The following is a 27,384-nucleotide window of genomic DNA, read 5'->3' as shown; positions in this document are numbered from 1 at the left end:
ACACCGCAGGCAGAAGGCCCAGTTCTCCCCCAGCAGGACAAAGAAGACGCGCCTCCCCTCCCTCCCTCTTCGTCCCTCCTCGTCCTCAGCCTTTGTCCTCGGGGCCGGCAGCTGAGACGGAGGCTGAAAGAAGTTTTGTTTTGGGCGAGGTTTATAAATGGATCAAAGCGTCCAACATCCTGACTCTCGTCAGTAATCCTGCTCCAGACGATGCTGCACGTCTCGGACGGAGCGGTGAGTCTTTTTCCCCAAAACGCCTCAAAGGATTTTATTTTCTGCTGTTCAGGTCGTCTGGAATATGTCGATATATCGAAATCTTTAAAAATGGGGCTGACAAACGATTACATTTTTGAATTGTGATTAATCTATTAATAATTAATTAATTAATTTCTATAGTTAACCCCTAGAAAGCTGAGCAAATTGGCTCGAATTCTTTGAAAGACATAGGAACAAGATGAGGAGAAATAAAGAAAAAAAGACAAAAAATTGGCAAGATTATTTAAAAAAAAATAATTAAAAAAAAAAGGAAAGAAAAAAAGGTAAACAAAGACAGAAGGGGCTGTTTGATTGGTCCTCAGAGTGCAGAGCTCTCTTGATTTTCACGCTGCAGACATGCAGGCAGCAGCACAGAGGAGACACCGGCCTCCAAGTGGCAAATTTATTTAAATTCTCTGGCTTTTGTTTGATAAATATTGTCAGGCAAAAAAATGTTGTGGCACATTTCCGATCAGTCCTCAGCTGGTTGATTTGTTTACTATATTACCTGAATGCCGCTGACATCCTGTCTGAACGTCGCGTTGAGGCGCATTTAAACTTTAAAACTTGATGTGGAAAAAAATTAAAATGTTGTTGAATATTCATATTGAAGAGCAAAATCAAATAGTCGGGTGCAGCCCTGTTGTATTTTATAACAACTATTATTTTATTACACTCAACTGCCAGTTTTTAATTAAGAGGAAAATACGGACAAACAGACCGAATACTCGACGGAGTGACGTTTAAAAAGTGCAGATTCCTCCCTGTTTGATGAGCTTATCTTCATCATCCTCCTCTTCTACTCCAGATGCTGTCGAGGCTGCTGGGACTCCTCGTCCTCTCCTCCCTCTGCTCAGCCATGCTGCTGCCGAATATGAACGATACCGCCAGGGACGAGCTCAACTACTCGCTCCGCAGTGGAAACATGGGCATGTTCCCCGGAGACGTGCCGATGGATCCAGATGACATGCCGATGGATCCTGAAGACAAGTACCCCAAAAACATGCCGATGGATCCTGATGACATGCCGATGGATCCTGATGACATGCCGATGGATCCTGATGACATGTTCTCCAGCGGCATGCCGATGGCACCCAATGACATGGCGAGGGCGGGCCAAACGTGGCCACCTGACAGCAACATGACTTATATTCCTGAGAGGCCCTGGGACAACAACCCGATGCCCCCCGAGTATGATCCAAACATCTGCAAGATGATGATGAACGGGGGGACGCCTGTCCACCAGCTTCCTTATTACTGCCTCTGCTCGCACTGTAAGGGCACCGTGGGGCCCAAAGGAGACCGTGGAGACTGGGGCCCTCCAGGTGCGTAGATTGCTCTGTTTTACCTGTTTTGGTGGCTGCATTTTGGGGCAATTAGCTCTCAAAAAAAATGCTGCAACTGTTACCTCCGTTTCCATGGAAACACACAGAGTCTGCCTAATTCAGTCAGTAGAATCCTTGAAACCTGTTTACTGCTCCAGAAAGTGGGTCAGACCTTAGCAACGACCTGCGGACTCGTTTTCTACTCCTTGTGCTGTAATGCATATTTGAGCGCACTCTGAATGTCTTGTGGACCAATCAGACAGCTTGGTCGAACCACTTGTTGAATATTTTTTGTTTTTAAGTGTTTGAGAATAAAAAGGCACAAAGGTGTGACACAAAGGCACAGAAACTGACCTGACTGTAATCTCTGATCAGGTGCTCCTGGGAGTCCGGGCATAAGAGGACTGACGGGGTACCGTGGTCGACCAGGATTCACAGGCCGCCCGGGGACAAAGGGTGAGTTACAACATCAGGAAGTCTCTGTCTCCTCACTGAAATGACAACAAACATATCAAGACTTCAGTCAGGAGACCACCAGACGCCGTCAAAAAAGATGCTGAAATATTACAAGTTGTAGCTATAACGTGGACCCATTATGATCAGTTCATTTTTTCTATATCAGGACGCGTTAATGTTCAAAAACACTTTATTTTACTCGTTTTTACATTGTTTTGTGATAATTTCTTTCTTTGTCTGTGGTTACAGGTCAGAAGGGAGAGCTGGGGGAGAAGGGACAGCTCGGAGCTGCTGGTTACACCGGGATGAAGGGCGCACGAGGCTTCAAAGGTCAGCTGAGAAAGAAATACCTCTGCAAAATAAATTATACAATAGTATAGACTGCAGAATATGTTAACAAATGCCTCAATTATTAAGAAAGAAATACATGTTCCTCGTATGATGCATTTTAAAAAAGTCTTTGACAGAAGCTGAAGTCAGAGTCCTGCAGTCAGGAGAGGTTGGCCTATTATCAGCACAATGTGCTTCAATTTACCTGAAGTTTGTTTCAGATGGAGCTTTTCATTTTTATATAATGCTGGAAAGTTTCATAAAAAAATATAATAAATCATATGTTTATTACACTCCAACACACCATGGTCACATGACACTGTGTCAGTGAATTATGAGGGCAAAAAACAAACCACAAGAAAAAGAGCAAAATAATCGTTCTGTGATCAAAGTAAAATGTTCAGTTAATGGTGATATTGATTTTAGGTTTGAGGCTCGGACCTTTGCTGGGAGGACATTTTAGTACCTGGACCTCTGTGAGTTTTAGTAGAATAGGTCCTCCAGCTGGTGATGCTGCTCTACAGTATATTTGTCATTTTCAATGTCTGACAGAAAATAAATATTTAAACCTAAATGAACCTGATGATATCTTCATATCTCACTGAGGAGTCAAAGGAACCTTTAAGCTCCACAGAAATACTGATTTGATGTATATCGTGATATATATCGATATCAACTGATACGAAAAAAATTAGTGTGATAAGACTTTTTTCCATAAGCGCTGCCCTATATGATATATGATATGATATGATATGATATGATATGATATGATATGATATGATATGATATGATATGATATTATGACAGTTACAGTAAATATTAAAAACAAGTAATTTTTAAAGAAGTTACTAACTGTGGGGCACCCAGTAGCTCATTTGGTAGAGCGGGCGCCCCATGTACAACCACAGCGTCATTGCTGCAGTGACCACAAGTTTGATTCCAGCCTCTGCACTTTGCTGCATGTCTTCGCTTCTCTCTCCCGCTTTCATGCTTGTCCTCCAAAATAAGGCAAAAAGCCCCCAAACAATCATCTTAAAAAAAAAAAAAGGTCAAGGATGATCACAGAATAAAGAAACGATTATACCATTATTCTTGATTTGTCTCCAGGAGAAAAAGGCGACCGAGGATTGGACGGTCCACCTGGAGCACTGGGCCCTCAGGGAGAATCAGGTACATGCCCTGCCTCCTGCGACAGCTACCAGGGTCCCCCGGGTCCACAAGGGCCCCCTGGACCAGCTGGGGCCCGGGGCCTTCCTGGGGTCAAGGGAATTATGGGAACCAAAGGAATGAAGGGAATGAAGGGTGACGAAGGTAGGCGCGGCGACCCCGGGATGGACGGCCACAAGGGCGATCAAGGTGAGCAGGGGATGTGCGAGTGCGCAGACGGGGCCGACGGCGCTGATGGGACACCGGGAAGAGACGGCACTAAAGGGGACAAAGGGGACATTGGTGTCCAGGGTGTGCAGGGCCCCATGGGACTAAAAGGCGACCAGGGCCCCATAGGCCTGATGGGGGTGCCTGGGCACTGCTCCCCGGCCATCCAATCAGCATTCTCCGCATGTATCACCGAGTCCTTTCCTCATTCAAACTGGCCCGTTGCCTTCCCAAGAGTCCTCACAAACCGGCAGGGGCACTTCAACCCCGACATGGGCATCTACACGGCGCCCTTCAACGGCACCTACGTCTTCTCCTTCTACTTGGCGGTCGCCCACAGGATTCTTAAGGTCGGCATGTTCCTCGAGCACAACCCCGTAGTGATAGCGACAGAAACGTCCCACCTTTCCACCACCAGCCAGAGCGTCGTCCTGCACCTCACCGAGGGCCAGCGGGTGTGGCTGCAGGTGAAGAGCAACACCACCAACGGCGTGTACACCGACTACGAGAGCACCGGCTCGTTCTCCGGATATCTGCTGTACCCCGACTCCTGTGATCTGCCCTTTTTCCGAGATTATTCCCCCTCTCCATCAATGAATCCAGATTACCCGTGGCCCACCAAAGCCCCTCCGTCATAGCAGGCCGTCAGTCACACACAGTCACAGCACGGCGTCCAAACACACACACAATCAGACACAGTGTATCTACAACTGCAAGTTTTAAAGGAGAGGTACGCTGGCACACAGAACATTTAGGTGACATATTATTATTATATAATATAATATATATATACATATATCATATTCAACCTCTTGGGTCTGAAGACTGAATCTGAAACGGTCGTTGGTTGTTAAGTCTGGTCAGAGCTAAGAGTCAGCAGAAATGCAAATTCAAGTTTTGATTATATGCTCCAAAAAACACACATAAAAACATCCTTAACAGCTCCTTTTTAAACAGGGCTCATGAACATTTTGAACTGACTTTTCGGCAGATTTTAAGACTATTTAAACGACAATCGATACTTCTTCTGGTTCTTTTTCATCACTAAGGAAAAAGGAAAAAGGAAGGGGGGGCATGTTAAAATAAATGTTTAAATACTGAGGAGGGACTTGTGGGGTTTTTTTTGGGGGGGGGGCATACAACTTTGTAGCGATAACTTAAGAAAAATTTGGACTTTCGGGGAAGCATTTTTTTAAGAAAACATTTTGCTGTTTTTTTTTTTTTTAAATCTTTGAAGAAAATATTTTGATTTTCATGATCACAGTCCCTAAACAAATGATGCGTTATTATACAGGTTTGAGAAAAAAATTTCCATGCCTGGAAGTTGCTATCTGCAAATTCCATGACTTTTCTTGACCATACAAAGCCTGTTTAAAAGACATGCTACTGATATAACACTTTATGGAAACATTTTTGGTTTTCTACTAAAATATCTCAGAAACGATAGGAAGGATTTCAGTGAAATATGGTTTAAAAGTTTATGCTCCTGTCAGGGTGAATTGTAATCAATTTGGTCATAACTTTTGCTTTAGGGCCATCATCAGGTCAATTATTTATTTATTTTATTTTTTATGATTTTCTGTGGGTGGGGTTGGCAGCAATTATGAAAACTATATTAAATTGAAAATTATGAATATTATGTTGAATTTCTGCCAATAGTTCCCCCCAAATACTAAACACCACTCCTTTCAATTCTTGCAGTTTGTTACAGTAAAGTTTTTTAAACATAAGCCAGGCACACAGCACACTCCATCACGCCCTGCAGTTTAGAGTAATAATCACTCATTTATACTCAAATATTTCTGCCATGTAAGAGGGCTAATTTAGCAGCACTGATTGAATTTATTTTTTGATAAAAAGTGTAAATAATTAAATTGGCACTGAGCATTAGAGTAAAATCACAAAGAGTTTGTTGAGACAGTTTTGCTAATTAAAAAGCTTTAAACGGAGAAGAAGCAGGTGAGGAAAGACGCCTCGAAGGAAACAGGATGGTGGAGAAATGAAGTCATGCACGTGTTTGTCGTGGGCCGTTCAGAGAATCGTGAGTGAAGCAGTGATGAGTTTTTTAAGTTTAGTCGACTGCAAAACTATCTAGAAAATGAGCTTCAAGTGTCTTGAGAGTCACAATTAATTGTATTGCAAATGCTGCAAATACTAATATTTGTGATACTGCAAAAGTATCTCGATATTAACCAGCCATCCACATTAAATTTAAGAACAAAAATCTGGTTTTGTGAAACAAACATGAATAAATGACCTGCTGGACTTCGAGTATTTCACTTGTTTCTTTCTTTTGTTTTTTTTGTCTTTTTTAATTTTGTTTTTACATTTTGTTGTTTTTAAAAAAATTGCACAGATACCAGTTGAGGTTTTTTGTTTTTTGCACCACATGACATATTAACTTAAACTTGCCAATGACGCGAAATATTTTTTAAACTCTTTGTGATGAATTAAAAATGCATCAGAGAGGAAGCTGAGGTTCTTGAGCGCTGTACGACAGTCAGGTGATTTTTTTTGGACGAATCAGAAAAGGATCCCAGTCTGAAGAAAAACGAGATGACACATCTTTAAGCCCTCCCGCTCTGAGCGACCACGTGTGTTACATGCTGTGATCTGTGCATTGTGGTATTTGAAATTAAAAGTTAAAAGTTTTCCTGAGGACTCGGGTTCAACTGTTTCTTCAGAGATTTTAATTTTTTTAAGGGCTGCAAATTATCAGCCAAAGCCTGTTATATCTTATAAAGCCATCAGTGAGCCACACAGTGTTATAAGGTGACATGTTTCTTTATCACCACAAACACACACACACACACACACACACACACACACACACACACACAGTAGTCTATGTTGTACTTTGTCCTGCTGACACAAATACTGACTAGAGCACCAAATGTGGATTAATCCGCCGGTAAAAATAGTCCAACAAAGTCACCATCTCCTTCAGTAAATCTACAGTGATCAGCTGTTTGAGGAGATTACTCATGAAACTGTGTTTTCTTGTTTTTTAAGATTTATGTCTTCAGTAGGAACCAGTGGGCTTGGCGCTGAGAGGACAGGAAGTCAGAAAATATTGAGAGACTCAATGACACCAAATGTATAGGAGAAAAAAAAATTATAGGACATATGAGATGTAAAAATATCGAGCCCAAAATCTGCACCAAGACAGAGCAGAAAGACGATCGGATCAATCAGCTTTTATTGTCACAGAGTCACACCACAAACTGCCAAAAAAAGTTTAACCTTTTACACGTTGCTACTGGGCAGATTTACAGTCTGATCATTTCATCCAGAGCCGAACACACCAGGAGATTTTACAATCGCTGCTTTTTACCACAGAGTACTCATATTTTAAACCATCATTATGAGTTCAGCTCAAACTAAACTAAACTTCAGCTTCTCTAAACCAACTTCTCTTCAACACACAGTCCTCTTGTTCTGTGATTGAAGAAAAATCAACAGATGACTAATGACGTTGTCTAAAGATCTAAAAATGCAGTTTGAGAGTCAGAAATTAGCTGAAAAGCAGAAAAAAATATCACAAATAAAGATTCATCACTTATTCTACTCAGGGACCGTATCAGTGATTTTGCATGTTGACTAAACCAAATCATCTTTTAAAGAGATTTAGCAAAAGTATTAAATGTTGTACATTGCAAGTTTTTAGTTTCAAGCCTCGATATATTTACCCAAGATGCATTTAGACGCCGCAGCTTACATATTAAATTGTATTTCTCATAGTATTTAGCTCAATTTACACAGGACTAGTATTACCAGAGGACCTCGTGATTCAGAAACTTCTGTTGAACCTTTTTACACGAAGATCACGTTTAAGTGCCGCTGCAGAGACCCTTCTTTACCCCTCCTACTCCAGTGTCCGATTTTAGACAGCATGCCGGCATCACAAAAGGAAAAGAGGCGTGACACGTAACAGCAGCATGACATAAAACATCTGCGTCTGCAGCACGTTTTAAACAGTCAGTAAAAATGTTTTAGTGTCCTTGGTATATGGCGGCGGATCTCATCCTCCGCTCGGAGGGTGAAGAGCTCCTGGACCTCATTGTTTTCCCAATTTGTTGGCTTTTTCGACCTCTGTTTTTCTTCAAAGTTAGCTGCTAACTGCTGCTTTATACATCACACACATAACATGCCATGAAAACATCACACCCGTCCTGCCAGCTGTCCTGTCTTTACAGAAACTGTTTGGGCGCATTTACTAACTTTTGAGGTGGCGCAAAGACAAGAACTCTGTTTCTGCAATTATACCTTTTATACAGAACAATGGGCACAACTGTTTAAAATACCCCCTTTGAAGGCAGCCTAGAAGAGGGTTGTGTTTCATCCGGCACATTTGCAGGTGATAAGTCTGTATTTAAACAAATTTAGTAACATTATTGCCATGAAAAATAAAGGCAAAGTCAGCGTATGGCCAGCTTTAGCGCACTTAGTGAAGTACATCTTAGTTTCACTAGAACATGCAAAATCACAGGTGTGGTCCATTAATTAAAGCTCCGATTTTTCATTTCTAGCACAAACTCTGAGGCGACTCAAAGTCCCAGCTGTCTTTGTTTCAGCTATCGCCACTCTGGCCGACACGCTCTTTTATTTTTCTTTGGGCGCCATCTCGTCACCGCCCGACACGTTTCCGTCTTCGTCCTCGTCATCGATCATTCCTTTCAGGTAGGTGCGTTTGAACTCCTGAAACTCCATCTCCTCCTCCATCTCACTGCAGGCGACAGACAGACGACAGCAGAGTCAGAGAGGAACTGCTCACGCTCACTATCAGAGCGGGATTTATCACAGAGAAGGTCGAGTAATGACGAAAACAGACGTGAGCATTGACTTTTGACTTCATCAAATGATCATTAAACCACTGAAGGCACGCCACATTATTTTGCCATTCGTCTGCAGTTTTTCTGAAGTATTTCTGGAGACTGATCACGTGACTCACAGCTGCAGCTAAGTATTGGTTGAATCATCTGCACAAAAGACGAGCTGTGTTAGAAAATATCTGGTTCTTTGATTATAAAGTAAAAAGATATAAGAAAAAACCCTGACTCCCATTTATGCAAAAAACATCCAATCACAGAGAAATAAAGTCAGAGTTTGCTGGATTGACACACCTGATAACAGCAGCTGAGGCTCATTAACAATCCACCGAACTGACCAACAGATTAACCAGAATCATCGAGAGCTGCCTCAAGTTTCTTTGCTCAGTAACATAAAGTATAAAGTATGCACTTGCGTACTGCTGCACATCTTTAAAATGTTGTATTTTTCTTAATTTAATGCATTTTATTTGCTCTATTTTTATGCTTATTTTATTAATAATGTCATTGAGTTACATTTTTATTTATTACATTTTCCATTTTATGTTATGCATTCTGTGCACTAAATTTTTATCCTTATTTTATCTTACTTTTTGAAGTATTATCAAGGATTTTATCGATTTAAAGATGCATCCTATGTAATCTATTCTGATTTTAGATTTTTTAATGGATTTTTGTCTTTTATTTGTTTTGATGTGAAGCACTTTGGTGACTTTATTTGTCTTGTGAAGCACATTGGGCTGCATTTCTTGCATGAAAAGTGCTATACAAATAAGGTTTATTACTATCATTATTATTATTATTAGAATTATTATTATTATTATTACTATTATTAAAGTTTGAAGGAAATCTTTAAATGGGAATACAGAGTTCAGATAAACAGTTCTGGAGTCAGCGAGTCGTCTGACACAATGAACTCAACAGACAGGACATTTCCAAAAAACGTCACAATAAACACAACAATGTTGACCTTCAGGCCCAATGAGAAGAGCTGCTGTCTGATTCAAGCAGTCCTGTTAAATAATTCATATTAACTCCAAAGGAATGATGCTTATTTAAGAGCAAATAGGACTAAAAAGTCTAATTCAAAGAATTTTCTCTGCTTGGAAACGTCTTACCTCTCCTTCACTGTTGGCAGCCATAAAGACAAAAAAAGATAATCACATAGGGTTTAGTTAGTCGAGTTTCTGTTACTAGATGTGAAAATGGTGTATAAAGACTTTTCTACAAATGGTTAAACACACCTGTTATATAGTTAATTTAGAGCAGACGTTCTGAAAGTCCGGATTCGGATCAGATTGGAAGTCAATCCAGACTCAGCCGAAACCCTCGCATTAGGAATGCAAAAATATAATGTAATGAAGTGTATGTTTCCTACTTTGAAAATAAAAGTTCTTATCAATAAATCGTGTTTTGTAGAATATAGTCTATCTGGAGATTGATACAGCGATTATGGCCCGAAATTAAGCCTTTCACATAATCGTTTCCCATGTTTGACAGCCAGCGAGTGTATGACTTAAGTCATCGCCCGCCACAGTTCAAGGGCCGGCTATCAGGCGCACGTTCAAAATAACAAAGTTAGTTAACAGGCGTTCACGTTCTTTTCAGCGGGCACGATGAAGCAAGACTTTGGCTTTGGCGTCTTCTGTTAGTGAACATTACTTCCCAAACGAGGTGATGATGGTTTTCACTAATCGTTGCAGACCTTTGGCCTTAAAGAATATGAAGTTTGAGCACACTGCTTCAGAGTAACTCATGTCTTTAACTACATGTAGAGGATTTTGGTTAAAGCCACAAGTAATCAATAAAGAATCAACAGATGCATACAGCTGCTCTAAACAGACACACACACACACACACACACACACACACACACACACACACACACACACACACACACACACACACACAGAGAAATGTTTGTTTACCTGCATCAGGTTTAGGATGCATCAGTTTGAAGGGAACTTCTAAGCCGACTTCACTGCAACACAAACCAAATGAAAACTCACTGCAGCTGCGTTGATGAATTCATACACAAAACGTGATGTTACACAAAATGTCCAACAAAGACGTCAGGTTAATAAACATGCGCTAACCTGAAACAAAAAAATCCTAGTAAAAGCTTTAAAATAATAGCATGTTACTCTCTCAAAACAATATAACATGATTTAATTAAAATAATGATGCATTGTATTAATAAGCGCCTCTAAAGCACTCAAAGACACCTTGAAGAATTAAAAGCAAGCAGCTGAGTCGCAGAAAGCTTCGGACACTTAAATTCATCACCGGGGTCGACAGATTATCAGCTTTGTAACCGATGTTTTTAAAGATAAGTTGCAAGACAACTCAATACTTTGATATATATATAAAAAAATGCAACACTAATGAAAAGCACTAATGAAAAGCAGAACTGGCGTTATAGAGATCAAAAATTAATTTCACTGACTTTTACGTCACAACAGCATTAATTCACAGTTTTAAACATTTGCCGGCTGTTTGTTTTATATTAAGAAATTTTTCTCAAAAGGCAGAAAAATAACATGCGGTCATTAATATCCATCTACAGCTTCCGGCTATTCTACACACTGCTGCTGATGAAGAAAAGCAGACATGAACTCACCTTGATCCCATCATCCTGAGCGCAGCAGTGACGAAGAGGAAAATTGGGATAAATAGAAAAACAATTATGTTGGATGTTTTGATTTCAACGCACCGACAGCGAACACTTGAAAGACGACAACAGACGCAGGCGGCGAGTTTAGAGTCGACCCAAACAAAATGTGCGGCTTTAGTTACTTTTGAGTTTCGTCTCCCATTTCTGTCCAGTAAAAACACGTGATTATCTGTTTTCTCCAGATGTGTCGATGCTGAATGTTTGTGATGTGCTGAGAATTTCTCCTACTTTTTAGGCTAAAAAATGGAAAATGCATCATTTCTGTTTGTTTTTGTTTTTTTAAGAGACTGGTGGTTAAGGCTTAAGGTTTTGTCATGATATCACTGTGTTTTTACATGCTACGTACAATGTATTTATTTATTTTTTATAATAAGTCTGGGATATGTTAATGATTAGCAGCAGCATTTATTTTGATACATTATGATTTTTTGTTGAGAGTCAAATACTCACAGTCATACTGCTCTGCACACAATATGCCCTTTTCAAAATCAGGCTATAAAAAATACTATACATTTTTGTGATTTTCTACTTTCATTTAGTTATTTTTTTAACCATCAGTCCTAAATATCAAATACTCATTCATTTTCAGAATTTTAACCAATGCCAATATGTTTTTTACTTTAAAAAACTGAATGATGTTGAGTGTCCTCCGTGCTCAGTGTGTGAGTGTAGCTGCCGACAGTCTGGGATCTGTCAGTGTGTGAGTGTAGCTGCCGACAGTCTGGGATATGTCAGTGTGTGAGTGTAGCTGCTGACAGTCTGGGATATGTCAGTGTGTGAGTGTAGCTGCCGACAGTCTGGGATATGTCAGTGTGTGAGTGTAGCTGCTGACAGTCTGGGATATGTCAGTGTGTGAGTGTAGCTGCCGACAGTCTGGGATATGTCAGTGTGTGAGTGTAGCTGCTGACAGTCTGGGATACGTCAGTGTGTGAGTGTAGCTGCTGACAGTCTGGGATATGTCAGTGTGTGAGTGTAGCTGCCGACAGTCTGGGATACGTCAGTGTGTGAGTGTAGCTGCTGACAGTCTGGGATATGTCAGTGTGTGAGTGTAGCTGCCGACAGTCTGGGATACGTCAGTGTGTGAGTGTAGCTGCTGACAGTCTGGGATATGTCAGTGTGTGAGTGTAGCTGCTGACAGTCTGGGATATGTCAGTGATCAGCAGCTACATTGACTGTGACAGGTCACCTAGTGGAAATAGCATGTATTTCCTCCATATGCCAAATATGGTCAAAATGACCTCATCAGGTGGAAAATAGTCAAAATGACAAATTCAGAGTCAAAAGCCCAGAATGACACCCAGAAATAATACAAGTCCTGTTTTTCTGCTCTGATGGCTGTGGGATCAAAAATGTCAGTTTGAATGGGTTTCAATGGAGCATTTTTGGACCTGAACAGTCTGAATGTAACTATTTAGTTTCCACAGTGTATTTTAGACTTATTGTAGGAGCTGAGCTGCAAATTCACTGATTACACTCAAATACACAATCTGGACTACATTTAGGACACATGCATCAGCACACACACAGTTATCACAACAGGAAGAGTGAAAAGGCATAAAAATATGACACCAGTGATGTTTTTCAAAACAACTTGGCAGGTCAGGGCTTCAGGACACTTGGATTACTGATTAGTAATTACTAATGTTTTTTGTCACCAATTGGACAGCAATTTTGTCTGTAATGTGTCCTCAAAGGTAGCCAAACATCATAACCAAACACACACACACACACACACACACACACACACACACACACACACACACACACACACACACACACACACACACACACACACACACACAGAGCACTGACCCTCCAACGATGAGCTTCACCATGATTCTGTACGACACCATGATCCCCAAAACTTCCTTCAGCACGCCTTCCTTGATACTGAAAGAGAGGAGACAGATTTTAGAGACACATTCACAGAAGGCGGGTTTTCATTAACCCTCAAATTGCACCAACTGAAATTGCAAACAGAAAATACACCGAATGGAAACGTCAATTTTGGAAAAAAAACACTCCCATTCATCACAAAAAAGTTATGCTGGCATGAGGTGATCAAGCAATCAGAAAAACCAAAATTTTGCAAAACTGCAACACTTTTCGCTTTTATAGCTCATATGATGTGCAACGCTGGGTGGCAGCAATTCCACTTTATGGATGGCCATGATTACTGGCACGTTTTCGCGAGAGCAAAGTCGCATAATATCACTCAATAGAAACGCAGTCATCTTAAAATTGTGTTTGATCAATATTTCTAAAATATAGCGTAAGTTTTGCTTAAATCTGTGATAATCTGTATTGTCTGAATGGAGGCAGGTCGTGTCTCCGAGTGTTTGCTCACATGCTGGACGACGCCAGGTTGGTGTCCTCATGCTTCAGTTTGCCGTCCAGAGCGATGCCCCTCCTCTCCCTGTTGTTGGCCAGCACAGGCAGCAGCTTGTAGACTTTCTGCAGGGTCGCTCCGGGAGACACCGAGTCCCTGAGACATGGAGACACGGACGCATTTTAAATCTTAATGTAAAGTGCAGCAATCAAGCGCTACACCCAAAAAACAGAGCAACGGATTACAACTTATTTAATTTCATTAAAGAGCCTCGAAATCTTAATGTTTTGACTCGGCTCAGTTTTATTTAAGAAAAACAGTAAGATTTAAGGAAGGATCAGGATGAAGTGTAATAAACATGATGAAATGCAACACATCCTGTAAACTGATTAATTTTCCATCACTGACAAGTTTGATTTCACACTCAAACAATATACGAACCTGAAAGGCTTTTGAAGTTTTCTGAAAACTTTATTTACTTCATGTATCACTTTATTGAGACTTTCTTTTTCAAAGATACATCACATCGTGCTTTACAAGGCCACATCACAAATTAAATGTGAACTTATTGTATGACATTAAAATCACCTAAAATTTAACCTCAAACAACAGTTTATAGCATGAAAATGGAGTGGAAACACAGTAAGTTTACATGCTTGATAAGAAAAGTCACAATTTTTCACAATTATAAACAAAAGACAAAGTCATACATACAGAACAAATCATACTGATGTATCATATTTTTTATAGCCTGGTTTTGAAAAGTGCATTTTGTGTGCTGAGCGATTTGAGTTTGAGTATTTGACACTGCACAAAAAATAATAATGTATAAAAATATAAAGAAAATAATCAGACATATAAGGGTTAAGTAAATGCAACAATAAGATCTAATGTTAACATATATTAACATGTATTAAGTTATATTTAATCTCCTTTTTTTGGGCAAAAGGTTCTCCAGAGTATTTTTCTGAGATCAACCTGTGAGATTTGACAGTGTCGTCATCGTACAGTCACAGAGACCGTCGCTGGTAAAACCTTCAGAGGAAGTTTATCTCCCGTGTTAAAGTAAGGAAACATCCTCTCAGTGAAAGTGTGTGTGAAGGTGTGTATGTGTGTGTTAGTGTCGACATCAGAGAACGACAGCTTTCCTCCGTTCCAGTCCAGATTCACTCGGATCCTCTCGAACTTGCGCCGCACCGGGAGGACTGTGGTTGGATGTGACGGCGAGAACGCCGAGTATTCACCTTCATCCAACCAAATTCTCCATAATCCAGAGTGTATGACTCCTTTCCTGTGGACGGACTCCGATAACACTCCCAGCTCCCAGTCTGTATTGTCTCCAACCTGGACGTCCCAGCTGTGAGTCCCTGAGTTAAAGCCCTCGGAGCCGAGGACAGCCCAGTATTCAAACCTCTCTGGATTATCAGGGAGCTGCTGTCTCTGTCCTCCTGGTCTCACGCTGGTCAGATCTTCAGACAGGACGAGTCTTGGATCAGCGGTGTTTGGGTCCAGGATCAGAGGACTGTAGGAGACCGTGTCCTTCATCTTGTTCCAGATGTTGAAGGTGAGGTTGCCCAGGTGTTTGGCCTCGTCTATCAGAGCTCCTGAGAGCAGCTGTGGATCCTCCAGCAGGGGGCGCTGCTGGACTCTGTCCACCGCAGCCTTGTATCTCTGCAGGAAGGAGACGTCTTCGGCTCTCAGCTCGTCCTCTGCGTCTCTGACCGTGTCTGAAAGAGCCGCTATCTCTCTGCTCAGAGCCTCCAGCTCCTCCTTCATCCTCTGACTCTTGTGCTCCTCTTCCTCCCTCAGTGCAGCCATCCTGGCCTCCTCTTCCTCCTCCAGAAACTGGTGGAGCTTCTTAAACTGCTCCTTAATCTGCGTCTCTGTGCGTCGGGCCTGGACCTTCATGTGAGCTGCTGTTGGATCAAACTCCTCTTTAACTCGTTCATAAAACTTTAACTTCTTTTTTAGGACCTCCAGAGTTTCCCGAAGTTTCTTCTTGTGTTGTCGTGCAGCTTCATCGACGGGTCTGAACGTGTGGTCGGCGTGTTTTTCTGAATCTCTGCAGACGACACACGTCGGCTGCTGATGGTCCAGACAGAAGAGTTTGAGTTTCTCCGAGTGCAGCCTGCAGAGAGACGTCTGATCTCTCTGCTGTAAGAAACTCTCACACAGGTTCTTTAAAGCCAAGTTAGTAGCTGGGAAGCCTCTTGAATGTCTCCCCTGACAGAGTGGACACTCTTGGATCGGTTTCTGTGTCCACCAGCTCTGAAGACAGTCTTTACAGAAGCTGTGGCTACAGGTCAGGATGACAGGATCTTTAAAGACGTCATGGCAGATGGGACAGCAGAGATTGTCCTCTAGTCTGGAGGCCATTTAGTGTCTCAGTGAAGGTGAGCTGACAGCAGTCAGTCGTCCTGTCGCTCCCGTCTTCTCTTCAAATGTCGCAATAAGTTAGTTTGGATTTTTCTTCTCGTAAACGTCAGTGAGTCATCAAAAGGTTGAAGAGCAGTGGTTCCAGTCGTCCCTCCTTTAAACGTCCCTTCTCAGTGGAAATTTGTTATCAAGGTGATTTTCTCATCTTGAGTGCGTCTCTTCTCAGAAAGGCACAAGATTAACATCAGTTTCCTGGTCGGTGTCAGGTGAGTTAGAGCTTTACCTGTCCAGAGGTCGCTTTTATTTTGTGCGATAAAGCCACGACACTTAAGGAGCACGAGTTTTTCCAAGTTTCCTTCTGTTAATGTTCACCAAAATTATGAACCCTTGTGACAGTAATTTAGATGTGTTGCTCTCTGATGTCACTTCCTCTGAGCTGTTTCAGTATTATTATATTTAAAAAGATAAAAACCTGCATCTGATCCAACTCTGCATTTGTTTTCATTTCTACATACTTGTGATTATTCTGTTAGTTATATTGTCTTATCTTCTAATTTAATATGTACATGTATTAATCTTATTATCATAAGCTTTTTATGGTCAGCGCATTTAGCTGCCTGAAGGAGATGGGTGATTCTTGTGTCTAATAATGTAATAAAAGTTTGATTTGCTTATCTTATGTCACATCTGATCTGTACGTACAGATGTATTAATCCTCTGGCAGTACAGACAGCCACAAAACTAAAATTAAACTTTTAACTTTTTGGGGGGATTCTCATTAGCAAAACATTTGATTTCTACATGACGTCACTCAGCTGTGCACATGAAGCTCAGTTTTTCTTTTCATTGCGAGTGAAAGCACACGCTGATTCAGATTTAAAGACGTGTGATGCTGAAACTCTTGTAATTAGTGTAAAATCTTGTGTGAGCTGTGACTTACCCGGGCTCCTCGATGGCCACAGATTTGACGTAGCTGTCATTGGAGTACAACACCACCGTGGAGACCTGATCCACTGAGGACAACACGAGAAGAAATTATAATTATTTTTAATTATTCACTCATATTGTTGTTTATTTATTCATCAGCAAGGGTTGTTTGCAGTTTAGTCATATGCTTGTTTATAAAATGAGAAATAAAGTTCTTCCTCTACCACGACAAAGAAACATGACTTAGAGGAAGGCCTCCAAAACAACACCCCCCGTTCACACTGGAGGCTCATTTCTCCGTTCAGCAAGTGAACAAACTAAAGAAGTGCGACCAAATCATACGCTGGTGTGACGAGCTGAGAAAGTTGGTAGCATTAGTGCTGCCCGTGGAAAAGCTGCTTTAAAGCTACATTTAAACTCATTCATGCAACAAAAATCAAACAGGTAGTCTACGGGCGTCGCGTAACTTTCTTCATATTACAGTGTGAGCGTAACTGAAGTGATGAACATCCCTCCTCTTGAGAAGAAAACACGAGCGGTCACGTTTACCAGACACGATGATGTTCTTGATGTTTTTGCTGGAGTTGTTCGTGACGCTGACGTGCACGTTGATGACTTCACCGTGGTAGTACACCTTAAAAACAAGAGGTAAGGTCAGAGAACGGGAACAAACGTCGACATGTTTTCATACAAACAATGACGGCACGTTACTGCACCTGTTTACATGATATACTCTGCTACGTGTAGCTACATCAGCCTGGTTAATGATGTTGTTGGTGTCTGTCTGAGTTTGGATCACATGGTTAGGGCTGAGCGATATGGCTTTAAAATATTATCGCAATATTTTAAAATGTCCTTTAAACTAGTGTTAACTACTAAAATAAAAAAGTACTGAATGAAGTGCAGTTACAATAAAGTTACAATAAAGTAGCTACACTACTGTTATAATAAGGTTATAAGGATGCTAAATAAAGTACTTTCATAATGAATTCATATTTAATTTTTCTTGTGGCTGATAAAAACCACATAACGATTTATACTCGATGGTCGCGATGTCATTTTATACACTGCACATGGAACAAGCCGCGATACATCAAGTATATCGGATATATCTCCCGACCCGACAGGTGACTTTTCATTGTAGAAAGTGCCGCAGAAATGACGAGTTCTGTTAGCATTATGTGAACCGGCCATAAAAAATCCCACCCACTGAGACTTAAGATGCTGCGGCTGGTTTTTGAAAAAGTAAAGAAAAACATTCAGAAATTGTCTTTTCAGCTACAGATAATTATGAAGCAACAGCACACCTCTTTGTCCAGACTGGCCTTGACATGAAGCGGTTTATCCGACATGACAAAGTCCCTGGTGGTTTCCACGGACGGCGCCTCGCCCTCGTTCTCCGGAGCGTACTGGACCTTCCTGATCATCAGCTTCACTGTGCTCCTGTTGGACAGAGAAATCATCAAAACGTCTGGGGAGGATTTCTTTTAGGTCTCACTTCCACTGCACAAAATAAAAACACTAACACCTGGCTTTTTAATGCAGTGAGAACGTGTTCAATCAGCATTCACAGCATTCACATACACTAACACGTCTGTCTCTGCCTCAGCAGCTAAAACACAGATCCGAATCAGTCTGCGTCAAGTCTGAAAGAGAGACTGAATAAGTCAAGTCAATTTTATTTATAAAACTCATTATCACAAATCACAATTTGCCTCAGAGGGCTTTACAGCATGTGACATCCCTCTGTCCTTAGACCCTCAAACTCCCCAAAAAACACTAATACATGAAAAAAAAGGTAACTAAGTGAGAGATATATACAGAGAAGAAACCACTGAAAAGTTTTCACAGACCTGTTTCTGCAGTCTACTGTTTACCCGTTCTCCGGCCCGTCCCTGACGTCACATGAACACACCAGAGCGTTTCGATCCTACTTGGATCTTCGTCACCTCAAAATAACCTTTTAACGTGGATCTTCGTCAGTACAAAACCAAGTAGGATTGAAACGTTTCTCAAACAAACTCGTGTGGCATTGAGTATGTGTGCAGTGTTTTATCCTCGTATACACTGTTTTTGAATAGCCCTGCACCTACGTGATGTGCATAAAAATACCCTCTTTTAAACTCACCAAAACAGCCCACAAGTACACACGCTCGTCTGCTGCAGAGCCGTGAACAAGCTCTGCTCTACCGGCAATGGGAGAGGAGTCAATGGCCTATTTTTGCGGGTTTGCTGGTGAAAGAAAAGCCTGCGTGCATGCACCAATTTTGGAGGGAAAGGGGGACTGTTGACTCAAAGCAGTTTCATTGTTGTGAAAAAATGGAGATAATCTCAAGTTGGACCAGCGGAGACTCACCGTTTGCGTATTTTAGCGTCCTGGCTCTCAGCGCTGAACACTTTGATCTCAAACTCCACAGCACATTGCTACAGAAGAAGAGAAGACGAGGCGTCACCATCCTGTGGCGTGAAGCGTTTCCCCATATAATAAGACACCGCCACCAGGCCAAAAAAATGTTATTATGCCAAAAATAACGCCAAATATCCATTCCAGTATTCCCCCTACGTTCATTCTGAAGGTATTTGCTGATGGTGTTCTTCACCAATGTTTTAGAGGGAGGAAATAACTGGAATGAACAGCCAATCATGGATCTAATTTTATATCGATGTGAAGAGTGGTTCAAACACAGTATCTGCAGAGTTCAGACACGTAATTTGATTTTTTAAAATGATTTTTAACCAAATTTAAGACAAATAATCTTTTTTTCTTAATCAAGCATTGCAAGAAAGCATTAAAGTATATATGTTTGGGTGCAGAGGTTGTTTTACTTACAGATATGTGCAAGTATAAAGCAAAACAACCAAAAAATAGTATTGGTTTCAGGGGGTAAAAGACATCAGAAATGTGAACTTTTATGCAGAAGAGCTTGATTCATTTTGAAAAAAAAAAAGAAATAAAAGATGAATATATGAAATTAGATCAAAAGTTTGTGTCAATTAAGAGCTCAAAAGTTTGAAGACTATTAAAAGACTTTTGAGACCAAATATTTAGAATACTTAATTTAAGACCTTTTAAGGCCCTGCAGACACCCTGGGTGTAAGTGTATCGGGGTCTTACCTTGCCGACATCATGGGGCGCTGGCTGGAGAGCCACTGAGCAAGGCAGGTTGTCAGGAAACTGAGAGGAAAAAAACACAGGGTCAGTTTATGAATCAGACTTTACTGAGATTTTATGCTCTTTCTGAAAACACACGCAATAAAATTCCTGTTGATCGAGTAAAATAAGGAGCTGAATATAAAAACAAGCAATACATTAAATAAGCCCCATTCAGACTGTATTAATGTCTCTATGGGAGGGTGGATGATTTTAATAATTTTGCCTGCACCGTTTTCCAACAGATCTGAACGCACCAAAATCCCAAAAAACTACAGATAAAATGACGGGACAGAGGAACTAAATTCTGCTTCTTTCACTGTTGACACTTGAGTTGGTCTCTCAGTTTGATTAAAGGGACATTTTAAATTCAGGACTGTAATTTGTGTCTGATTTACTTCACTGTGCGTTTCCTCTGCAGTGCAGCTCTTATAAAAGCGCCTCCTCGCAGCCTGAGGTGAGCCTCTCATCACCCCTCACCTCGAAGAAGAACGGGTAGGCGTTGTCTCCCAGCTTGCGCAGCAGCTTGGCCTGCGTCCTGGTGTGGATTCCCTTCTCGCGGTCCTGCAGCGGCGGGTACACCTGGCGGGTGGACAGGTACAGCTCCCTGCGGAAGGCGATTCCCATCACGTCCATGTCGTCTCTGCCATATCGGAAGGTGCAGGACAGGGTGACAAACACTGGAGGACAGAGGACAGACACTCTGATCATCAGCTGTTCAAAGTCTGTGTCAATAATAAAATCAATAATAAAAACACCCGTATCACTCTGCACAAAAAAATGATATGAATACAAATTCAGGCTTTTTAAAGTATTACACATTATGATTTTCTACTTTCACTGAGTTCTTTGTTTTTTATCAAACATCAGTCCTAATCATAAATATTAAACATTCATTAATTTTCAGAATTTTCTTCTGAATTTTACCCATTTAAATACCAGGTTTTTGTCATGACGCCACTACGTTTTTATAATGTTTTTAATATAATAATTTTTTAAACTTATTTTCAATATACTACATGCTAAGCAGATTTTTCTTTGCGTCTGGAATATGTCAATGCTTAGCAGCAACATTCATTTTCATGCATTATTATTTTTTGTGCAGTGTCAAATACACTCATAATGCACACAAAATGTGCTTTTCAAATTCAGTCTATATATATATATAAAAATACTATACATTAATGTGACTTTCTACTTTCACTGAGTCCTTTTTAACCAACCATGAATTGGTTTCAATAAACTACACACTGACGCAGGTGTGAGGATGGAAAAGACGTGCAGGTGACACCTGTTGAGGTTTGAGCGTCTTCAATTGATTGAATGAATGAAAGTGTGTTTGGGAACTGACCTTTCCTCCCCTGCAGAGCCTCAGGATCAATGATGATGACGCCATCTAGTGGAAAGAAAAGGTCAAAGGGAAAAATAATTATTTTTTAAATCATCAGGTGGAAAATAGTCAAAATGACAAATTCAGAGTCAAAAGCCCAGAATGACACCCAGAAATAATACAAGTCCTGTTTTTCTGCTCTGATGGCTGTGGGATCAAAAATGTCAGTTTGAATGGGTTTCAATGGAGCATTTTTGGACCTGAACAGTCTGAATGTAACTATTTAGTTTCCACAGTGTATTTTATCTTGCAAAACTTAATGTCAGAACACAGCGAAAATTATCATAAAATGAAGAACAACAAAAAAAAAGGAAAATGCACCAAACTGTTGCTAAGGGTTAATAAAAGTAAAGCAGAGCTGGTTTGATGCATCAGGAAGCAGAAAGACGCTGCTGTCTGCAGACACGACGTTCAGGGACGTCACATCCGACACGTGACCGTGAGTTTACCGGTGACGATGATTATTATTAGTGAGAAAAACTCACCCACTGGATCCACAGAGTCGCCACGGTCAACAAAGTCTCTCTTCCCCATGTACACTCCAACCTGAAGCAGAAGAAGAAATACTTTGAAAATACAGCATTAATACAGAATTTGTCACTTTTTTGGGACAACGATATTTAAATGGGATGAGTGCCTTTTGGTGGTTTAGCATCTACACATACTAAAACAAAATACTTATTTTGGAATACTGAGTTTAGCTGCTAGAAAAAATCAATTACAATGAAATGGCTTCAGCAAGATGCCTGTGAAAATGTATAATTCCCCGAAAGGCTGTTCCTTTGATTAACCCCTTAGAGACTGTTTGGCGCATTTTAGGCACTTTTCATTCTTCTTTTTTTTTTTTTATAATTTTGGCTGTGTTCATGCATATGGCATATATTTTGGCAAGACTGTGTATTTTTGTTCAATCTTAAAAATAAATTCATACAAGCTAAGAGCAAAGTGCAGCATGAGCACTTCCAACAACAGAAAAGCATCTTTCAAAGTCCAACCTTCAGACCGTCACTGAGCACAACATTCAACATGTTTTATTGCAGAATTACTAAATACGGACAGAACTATTTTTTTCAGCCTTTGGGACAAACTTCAAAGACAACTAAAGACTGTGGTGCATCAAACGTGTCGGGTCAGACATTTGGTTATTAAACACAAACGGCGGTGTGAGCCGCCGTCTCCTGTAATCCCACATAAAACCGTCGATCACACGCAGCTCAGCTCACGTTGGCGTGACTTTGCGTCGACCTCCTGAGGATCAACTGAGCTGCTTTACAGAATTAAATTCAGCGAGATGGAAAATTTCACGAAAAGACAAACATAATAAATCCACTGTATCTGATGCCAAAATCCTCTTTACTGTCAAACAAGCATGAGCACCAACCTTTAAAAACACTGAGGAGAGAGCAGGCAGGTCATCAGGGGTTATGGTTCATTAAAAAAATAATGCAAATTAATGCATTTGTAAATAAATCTGGTGTCATCATGACATGTATTTTAAAACTCCAGCGTGCAGGATTTAGGGGACAGAAACTATCAGTGTGTTTTTTAGTGTTTAATCAGCTGAAAATATGAAAGGTCGTGTTTTCGTTACCTTAGAATGAGCCGTTTATATCTACACAGGTAGCAGGTCCTCGTTGACTGACATCGCCGTGTTGCACCGCCGTGTTTCTACAGTAGCCCAGAGCGGACAAACCAAACACTGCTGACAGATCGGGGCATTCACGGTTTTGGTTTGGTCATTGTCGTTAGAAGTGCCTTCAGGGACCGAAACCCCGTGTTAGACGGGCCACAAATTATTAAAGACCAGATGATCAATAAGCTCCGACGTTAACGGTCCTGTTACTGGTATTAAAGCTCTAAGAAAATATTTCTTGTTTATTTAGGTTACAATACGTTGTCTTTTTCAGTTTTAATTTCACTAACTCCGTTTCTAATCTGCAACAGGATCAACACATTTATTAATCGAAACTGACATTCAGAACCTCTAACAGACGTGATTACGTCGATTACGCTCCAAAGTCTGGTTAAACGTCTCACGAATTGATGCCGATGCTGCTCGTTCAAGTGCAACAACTCTTTTGCATGTAGGACCGATTTCCCAGAACACCACTCAGCAGAAACTTATGAAGATTGCAATTGTCTTTTGTCCATATTTCGAAAATATTGCTTGATTTCTGCACAAATCCGTGCTGGAAACCCGCCTCTTGTTCGACTGTGGACACCTGCAGTGCCTCATGTTTTAACCGAAGGTGCAGTCAGCGGTTTCACTCACCGACTTGTCCTTGCAAATCTTCTTGAAAACAACATTTTTTGGACTCATGTTGGTGCAGATCGAGGGCAGCGAGTCAGCGGTGCCTGAAAGACAGAGAGAGACACACGGGCATCGTATGAGTGATCTCTTACTTTGGTGTGTGGAATAAAAAAAATAAATACATAAAATAAAATCAAAATATTAAATCATGATCAGAATGTGTATTAACCCTTTGAAACCTGGATCCACATCAGCACTTAAACCTCTGAAACTGCAGCACTTTGATTTGATTTTGATCAAATACTTGGTAAACAGAGAATAAGCAACTCTGGCAAAAATATCCTGATAACTGCAAGAAATTAGGGAAAAAGGTGACAAGGAAATTACCTGAAAATTACAATTTTTAAAAAAATAAAAAGTAAAAAAAAAAAAAAAAGAAAGATTTTTTTTTAAATTAAGTTGACTACTATTACCAATTTCTGTGTTTACTGCTAATATTCTTTAGTTGTATTTACTCTTATTGGTTTGGGTTGTTGTTGAGATTTTTATTTTGTAATTGTTTCTCTCTTGTTTAATTCTAATTTAAATTTTGTCTGGCCTCAGTTTGGTATAACTGTTTGGTTTTTATAGATATGCTGCCTCTGCAAGAAGCCATTGTTGCTTCTGGTTTTCCATTTTTTGTCAAAGCACTTTGTGAAATATATGCAGTTTTTATTAATATTATTATTATTATTTATTCTCTGCTATATGATCTTTTAAAAATCGGACTCTTTTTTGTTTTTGTTTTTATTTGCTTGTTTTTGGAGAAGGAGATGTTTTGGTTTGTTTTTTTCTGTTAAATTTCAGTTTATCACTTTTTTTATTGCAATTTCTGACTTTGTATTATTCGCATTTTTTCAATTCTATTTAATTAAAAGCAACAACAACAAAACAAAAAAATTACGTTAACGGTTTCGTGAATAAGCACTCCGTACGTTGCGTGACTTTGTCGCGTAAAGGTAAACTGACCAAATAAAAACGTTATTTGATTGAGGTTTTTTTCACCGAGAGTTTTTTTGTTTGCAGTTTGGCCCAAAATGACAAAACAAGTATGTAGTTATTATATTTCCACCCTCTTTATCGCTACACTTTTAACGTTGTATTACGTAAATTAGCTTAAATCTGAGTCTGCCTAATGTTCGTATTTAAACGTTGGTTTCGGATCTGATTAAAATGTATCATCCCTGGCGAAAAAGAAACACCCGAAAGATCATTCAAACACAGTTTAAAGTCTAACCCACGGTCGGATAGCTGCGTATTAAAAAATATATATGATTTTGTTGTGTTTTCGTTGCTTAATTGACGCTGACTTTGTAACACGTTAGCTAACGTGGAGGGACGTTAGCTAGTTTAACGTACGTGCCGAATCACAGACGGCGAGCTAACAAACACTCGACACTAGTCTGATTTTAACGTCGCGCCTAATAATATTTTTATTTTTCCAGCCACATACCTGTGAACCAGGACCTCCGACACAGTCATCACCGAGCACCAACGCCGACATCTTTACCCAGAAACAGCGTCCCGGAACACCGCCTGACAGAGACGGAGTTGGTCGCTGGAACTACCTTTTTTTTTTTTTTTTTTTTTAACCAAAGAAAATAGTCCCGTGAAAACGACTAGAGGCGTGTTTAATGGATTATGTAAACTGATTCTGGAAATTAGTTGCTGCCATTTAATTTTTGTGTAATATTTCATTTCTGTGAGCGCCGTTAACCGCTCTCCAGTCTGACGTTAACGGAGGCGGAGGCAGAAATCTCATTAGAGATACGGTTTCACCTGCGTATCAGTGGGCACGGTCAGCGGCGGAAACACAAACTGCACCTTTTAAAGGAGCAGCGTGTTTATTTATTTATTTATTTGTTTATTTATTTGTTTATTTATTTATTCGTTATTTGTCAATTCACACAGGCAATTAGAAGGACCAGTGGGCCATAGGATTGAATATTTGTTTTGTTTAGTTAGTTAGTTAGTTAGTTAGGACTTTTATTTATTTATTTATTTATTTGGTTAGCGAGTTAGGACTTTTATTTATTTATTTATTTATTTGGTTAGCGAGTTAGGACTTTTATTTATTTATTTATTTATTTGGTTAGTGAGTTAGTTAGTTAGATTCTTTGTTTGTTGTTAGGTCTTTTATAAATTGATTGATTGATTTAGTTAGTTATTTAGAATATAATTTATTTAGTTAGTTAGTTAGGACTTTTATTTATTTTTATTTCTTTGGTTAGTTAGTTAGTTAGTTAGTTAGTTAGGAGAACTTTAGTTGAGACTGAATCTCACTTTCTAATAATTCCTGGGTTTATCCATTTTCCAAATATTTAGAAACAGCCTTATATACGTTGGGAGAAAAGTCAGTGTGCAGTTTTAGCTGTAAATATGCAGAATATTATTATAAACGAGGAGAAACAAGCTCTGCACTAAATGTTTCTATGTAACTTAAACAGTATAATATGTGTCTAACATATTTCTGCAATGTATTTATTTATTTAATAATCAGTTATTTTGATTTGGCAAAAATGTGACAAACATTCATGACAATAAAGCTGATTTGATTTTGAATTTAGTTAGTTAGTTAGGCCTATTTATTTATCTTTTTATCCACTTATTTATTTATTTCATTTTTTGAAATGTGCGATTTGCAGTTGGCACACATGCCATTAAGGGGTATCAAGCAAGGAAGTTTGAAACAGAGTCAAAAAGTAAAAAAAAAATGGCTTTTGTTGCATGCAACTGTAAACTATAAATATTATTTGGCAGCACTGTATGTTTATCTTTTTGTTTTTCTGTACTTATAGTAAAAGAAATCATGCATGTCATGCATTTTCTAATCAAGTAAGTTTGATTTTATTTATATCAGAGCCACAGATTTACCTCAAAGGGCTTCACAATATGAATAACAAACAGCATCACCTGCCCCGGGACACTCCATTCAGACAAAAACAATTATTTCTTAAACCATTAACGCTTGTTTTTTAGTCCTAGAGATTATATTTTCTTTAAACAAAGATGAAATCAAATCCAAACACAAACTGAGCTTTTCCACAGATATTTACAGGATATTTAAGATGTTAGTGCTTCTGTTAGATTTTTAAGACTAAAAAAAAAGCAAAGAATATTAGATTTTTAAAATTCAGAGAGACTCACCTGTGTTGCAGCAGTGCAGGTGTGTTGTGGGATCAGAGGGGAGACCGGGGTCCGTCTGAGCAGCTCTATAAGTAAACACCTGCTGTCCGTCACAGACTCCTTCAGCCAATCAGGTGAACCGGCTGTGAACTTTGACCAACCCTCAGCGCCCTCCTCCTCCACGAACCACAACATCCAGACAGACAGACATCCAGACAGACAGACAGACAGACAGACAGACAGACAGACAGACAGACAGACAGACTTCCTGTGAATGAGCCTCCTGAGAGGATTGCTGCTGGTTCCCCCTCCGTCAGCACAACAGGGTCAGATTAAAGCCTGAGAGAGAGCGACATGGAGCTCACCACTAAAACAATATATAAAAACTATACACACGCATGAAATATTCTGCATAAAAAGAAAACCCTTTAATGTCCACACTAAGAAAACAAGTCATGGTATTTTGTTGTATTTTATTTTATTTCATGTATATTTTATTTTTATTTGTACAACACCTGTCATACATATGGGAATAACATTTTTTTTAAAGAA

The 27,384-nt window shown here is 39.9% G+C and overlaps 3 protein-coding genes across 7 annotated transcripts; 1 reads left to right on the top strand and 2 right to left on the bottom strand.

Moving 5' to 3' along the window:
* On the top strand, positions 1–6,401 carry LOC121951161 (uncharacterized). Its single transcript, XM_042497404.2, has 5 exons — positions 1–234; positions 1,064–1,580; positions 1,956–2,036; positions 2,286–2,366; positions 3,474–6,401. The coding sequence occupies exons 1-5, from the start codon at positions 211–213 to the stop codon at positions 4,376–4,378; spliced, it is 1,608 nt and encodes a 535-aa protein (XP_042353338.2). The 5' UTR covers positions 1–210; the 3' UTR covers positions 4,379–6,401.
* saga (S-antigen; retina and pineal gland (arrestin) a) lies at positions 2,035–26,928 on the bottom strand. Of its 5 annotated transcripts, XR_015778236.1 has the most exons (17): positions 26,854–26,927; positions 23,689–23,771; positions 21,902–21,962; positions 21,378–21,422; positions 20,507–20,706; positions 19,991–20,050; positions 19,232–19,299; positions 18,183–18,318; positions 17,425–17,509; positions 16,889–16,961; positions 13,591–13,728; positions 13,056–13,133; positions 11,190–11,204; positions 10,498–10,550; positions 9,814–9,897; positions 9,688–9,697; positions 8,303–8,466 (listed from the first exon to the last, which is right to left on the bottom strand). XR_015778236.1 is itself a non-coding variant. In XM_088085960.1 (16 exons), exons 2-16 carry the CDS (start codon positions 23,734–23,736, stop codon positions 8,343–8,345), a joined length of 1,194 nt encoding a protein of 397 aa, XP_087942086.1. In that variant the 5' UTR covers positions 23,737–23,771; positions 26,854–26,927; the 3' UTR covers positions 6,923–8,342. The 5 variants fall into 5 exon arrangements, 4 of the variants coding, with proteins under 4 accessions (XP_087942089.1, XP_087942086.1, XP_087942088.1 ...); XM_088085960.1 differs by lacking the exon at positions 9,814–9,897 and having other exon boundaries at positions 6,923–8,466; XM_088085962.1 differs by lacking the exons at positions 9,688–9,697; positions 9,814–9,897 and having other exon boundaries at positions 6,923–8,466.
* Positions 13,736–16,236, bottom strand: LOC121951126 (zinc-binding protein A33-like). The gene has a single exon (XM_042497355.2). The coding sequence runs from the start codon at positions 15,946–15,948 to the stop codon at positions 14,572–14,574; it is 1,377 nt and encodes a 458-aa protein (XP_042353289.1). The 5' UTR covers positions 15,949–16,236; the 3' UTR covers positions 13,736–14,571.
* Positions 26,929–27,384: the final 456 nt, after the last annotated feature.

This window comes from Plectropomus leopardus, chromosome 12 (assembly GCF_026936395.1).
Source record: "Plectropomus leopardus strain MGB_pleo_1.0 chromosome 12, ASM2693639v1, whole genome shotgun sequence".
Taxonomy (NCBI): domain Eukaryota; kingdom Metazoa; phylum Chordata; class Actinopteri; order Perciformes; family Serranidae; genus Plectropomus; species Plectropomus leopardus.
The sequence above is the reverse complement of the archived record's forward strand: the minus strand, read 5'-3'. Positions and strand labels throughout refer to the sequence as shown.